This window comes from Monoraphidium neglectum (genome assembly GCF_000611645.1).
Source record: "Monoraphidium neglectum strain SAG 48.87 unplaced genomic scaffold scaffold03345, whole genome shotgun sequence".
NCBI classification, from domain to species: Eukaryota; Viridiplantae; Chlorophyta; class Chlorophyceae; order Sphaeropleales; family Selenastraceae; genus Monoraphidium; species Monoraphidium neglectum.
In genome coordinates this window covers 1-3940 of record NW_014010283.1, presented here as the reverse complement: position 1 = coordinate 3940, position 3940 = coordinate 1, and the positions used below count along the sequence as shown (strand labels likewise).

General features: G+C 67.9%; 1 protein-coding gene across 1 annotated transcript; it reads left to right on the top strand.

Moving 5' to 3' along the window:
• Positions 1–1055: 1055 nt before the first annotated feature.
• On the top strand, positions 1056–2641 carry MNEG_12629 (ribosomal RNA small subunit methyltransferase E; the record flags this gene model as incomplete). The annotated part of the gene is made up of 4 exons (XM_014038898.1): positions 1056–1254; positions 1446–1594; positions 1761–2266; positions 2425–2641. 4 exons carry the CDS (start codon positions 1056–1058, stop codon positions 2639–2641), a joined length of 1071 nt encoding a protein of 356 aa, XP_013894352.1.
• Between the last annotated feature and the right edge of the window lie 1299 nt (positions 2642–3940).

The following is a 3940-nucleotide window of genomic DNA, read 5'->3' as shown; positions in this document are numbered from 1 at the left end:
ATTTGGTTTTTATGTCTTTGTGCGTTTGAAGTATGTAACCACCTGCTGTGATGGCTCAATTCAGCCTTCCCTCAGATATGCGAACACCCCAGCCCAGATATTCACATTTTCAGGGATGTGAACAGAACACCTAATGCGAACGGGGTTGGGGGGGCCCGTTTTGTTCATTGTAACGAGGGATGACTGTTCTCTTGGTTCGGCCTGCATTGAATTAAGCCCCAGCCTGTTCTGCTGCTGCTGTGTCAGCAGGCGCCTTCTGGTGCAAAACTCTCTGCTTTGCCTTGCGCCTCCGCCTGTGTGCAGCAACTTCAGTAATGTGAAACGTCAATGATGTCACACATGCCGATGGCGAGTTGACTAGATTGCAATTGCTGGTCCGCTGCTGTTCCCACCTGCGCACAAGCGACCTGCACAGCCGGTCTTCGGACACCTGCGCGTGCAGTGGAGAGCACGGCTGTGCCTGCTGCGGGCAGCGCTGCTGTGGATGCAGAAAGGAGCACTTGCAGCGAGTGCAGGTGCCAGACCCTAAGCCCCCAGGGCCGCCCACAGAGCAGCATTCGCGCATCCATTCAAGTAAGGGAAGTTGCTGCAGCTGTGTGATCCACACATTTTGAGGCCTGGGACTGTGTGAAGGAATGCTAGGATTACGTTTGACAGGGGTGTGAGCGGCCAGCTGCATGTATGGCACTGCACCGCACGAAGGCGGCCATGCCGCGCGGGCCGGGGGCCAGGCCAGCATCATGCACAGCTACTGTGGTGTGCAGGGATAGCCCCTGCATAGATGCAAGTTTATGACAGGTTTTTAGGAGAATTACGCCCTCACAGTGTACCGTACTGCAGGCAGACACCACAGGTGACGACTGCGGGCACCTGGTGACAACTGCCGTGGCCGCCGCCGCGTGTGGTGCTGGCGGCGACTTGAGCAGAACGTAGACAATCAAACTTATTTTGATTCATGTACCGATAGCTGTGCGGCGACGTCTGCATCGCAGCTATAGTCACAATCTGCGATCAGGATTATAAGCGTGGTGCTAGTATCGCCTACACCCTGTTCAATGCTCCTGAGCACGAGGAGCCGATGCATTAACCGCCTGTGGCGATCCAGGGCGACCCTGCTCCGCCGGCCCCGCGCGACGCATTGCCGCGCGCTGCAATCGTCGACCGCAGCGGCGGCTCCCGGCGAGGACGGGCGATACGCCGGCGCGGACGCCGCTGCCCTGCCGCGCTTCTTTTCGTTCGAACTGCCCCAAGCTGGTGAGCGCGGCCACATTGATAGCATGGTGAATATCGTGCGCTCGCTTCCTGCATGCAATCAACAACGGCGCGCCGTGGCCGCCCCATGCCTAGGGCCTATCAGGGCCCACCCCACCCCGCCTGCCGCCCCTGCCGCCCGGCCCCGACGCCCGCCCCGCGCCCCCGCCGCGGCGCGCCGTGCGCCTCCGCAGCCGGCCGGAGCGTGCAGCTCGGCGCTGACGAGGCGCGCCACGCGTACCGCGCGCTGCGGCTGCAGCCGGGGGACCCTCTCGAACTCTGTGATGGCCGCGGCCACCTCGTGCGGTGCGAGCTGGTGCAGGCTGACAAGGGCTCTGCGACGGTGCGTCTTGTGCAACGTTTTGCGTCCACGTATGTATGTGTGTGGATTCGAGTCCGTAAGCGCGAGCACGGCGGCATGCACGACCACCTCGCGCCAGGGTGAGCCGCCGGGGCCGCCCTGCGCCAGGCTTTTGTCCTTCGCAAACAGACCGCCGCCCCGGCCGCAGGTGTGCGCCGTCGAGGCGCCGCGCGAGCTGCCCTGGCGCGGCCCGCGGCTCGTGCTGGCTGTCGGGTGCCTCACCCTCGCCGGCGGCCGCACAGACTGGCTTGTGGAGAAGGCCACAGAATTGGGGGCCCACAGCCTGGTCCCTCTGGTCACGGAGCGATCAAACGCCGGCGCCGGCCGGTCAAAGTTCCGGACCGGCAAGGTCGGCGGCGGCGGCGGTGGCGGTGCAGCGGCAGAGGCGGCGGCAGGGGAGGAGGACTACCGGCCCGCGGGGCGGCTGGCGCGGCTGGCAGCCGCGGCGATGAAGCAGACGCAGCGCGCGCACGGCCTGGAGCTGCGGCCGCCCACCGCGCTGCGGGACGCGGCGGCGGAGGCGCGGGGCGCGGCGCTGGCGCTTGTCGCGGCGGGCGGCGCGCCGCCGGCGCTGCGGCAGCTGGAGGAGGCGCGGCGGCGGGGGGCCGGCAGCGGCGTCGGCGATGACGGCTCGCAAGCCGACACGGACCCATGGTGTGCGCCCCTGCACCCCTGTGAATCGGCAGCCCCGCCCGGACTGCCCATAATCCCTGCTGCCTTGCATTGACGCGCCACGCCTTCTCGCCCACCTTGCCTGCACGAGCCGCCCCACGCCCTCCTCGCCCCCAAAACCTCCAACATCGTTCAAACAGGGACGGCCGACAGATCTGGCTGCTGGTGGGCCCAGAGGGCGACTTTTCGCCGTCCGAGGTTACCACCCTGCTCGACGCTGGCGCTCTGCCCGTCGGGCTGGGGCCCCACCGGCTGAGGACGGAAACAGCCGCGCTGTCGCTGCTGGCCGTGGCGGCCGCGTTTGTTGATGATGCGCGGCAAGGCGGCGCGCCGCCGCTGCCGGCGCCCCCCGAGTAACGATGCAGCGGCCGCCTGCGGCGTGTGCTTGGCTCGCGGGGATTGTCGTTTTTGTGCTGTCACAGGGTCACATTGGGGTTCAACGGAGAGGGCTGCCTGGGCTGGTGTGGGGCCTGGTTATTGTCAGCTGGGATGGGCGCTGTCGCGAGCTGAGGCTGAGGTGGCTGGATTCACACGTGTGTGATGGAGTGCTGTTGGGCCATCAGGCCCGCAGGCGCGCGGCCGGGGACCCAGTCCAGGGCGTCTCGTTACCGACAGTGTGCTATTCGTTGCACGCGGCCGCACAGGCGCGCGCTCGCGGGCGAGTGGAGGGGTGGGGAGGGGCGGGGGCGGATGCCCGGTGTGCGGTGCCTCCGGCTGCGCGCCCGATCGACGCGCGACTTTGCGTGCGCGCGTTGCGCGAGCATGGATTGGAACACACGCGTCCAGGGCAAACACACTAAAGAGAGCTCAGCCTGCACGCGTGAGCCAGCGCGCACCCGCGCGCTCGGGCCTTGCTGCTGGAAGAACAAGGGGGGAGGGGGTGTGAGGCGAGGCGCGGCGCAGCGGGGGCCTGCCACTGCGGGGCTGCTCGCCAGACCAGCGTGGCCTGCAGAGCCGGCCGCGCTGCGAAGCCCGCGTGCAATGACGGGAGCTATTGTGCGCTGAAGGACTGGCGCCCGTTTGGTGCGGTGGGATTTGAAAACGCCCCCGCAGCGAGGCGTGGGCCAGCCGGGCTCACCCTGAAGGGAGCGGGGGCCGGCACGCTGCGCGGCCGGGGGTGGGGGGAGGGCAGAGGCTGCGGCTGCGGCAAAGGGTTTCGAGCCGGGACCCAGCCCGGCCAGGGCCCGGGCTGGGGCGCCTGAGACAAGACAAGGGGCGCTGCCAACAAGGGCCGCGCAACAGAAGAAAAAAGAGGCAGACCAGAGGGACAACGGGCTAAACGAACTGCAGGCGCGGCTGCTGGTCGAACGGGCGGGCACGCAAGCGCGCGCCGCAAGTTGGCACAGGCCGCGTCCGTGGCGCTTCTTGCGCGGCCGAGCCGTCTGCTCCCACTTTCGCACACGCCCAGGACAGCACAGAACAAAGCTGCGCAGATCCGCCCTGACCTCGAAACAGGCCCGCGACGGGCCCCACTGGCTGCGCTGCAAGGACGTCGCGGCAAAGCGGCCGCCAGTAACACGTGCCGGGCGAGGGGCACACAGCAATGGCACCCGCGGGCGCGCAGCTGCTCAAACCGGCGCCTTGGGCGCCGCGGGGGCGGCCTCGCTGGCGGGGCCCCTGCCGCCGTAGCGCCCCGCGCCGCGGCCTCCCTCGCGC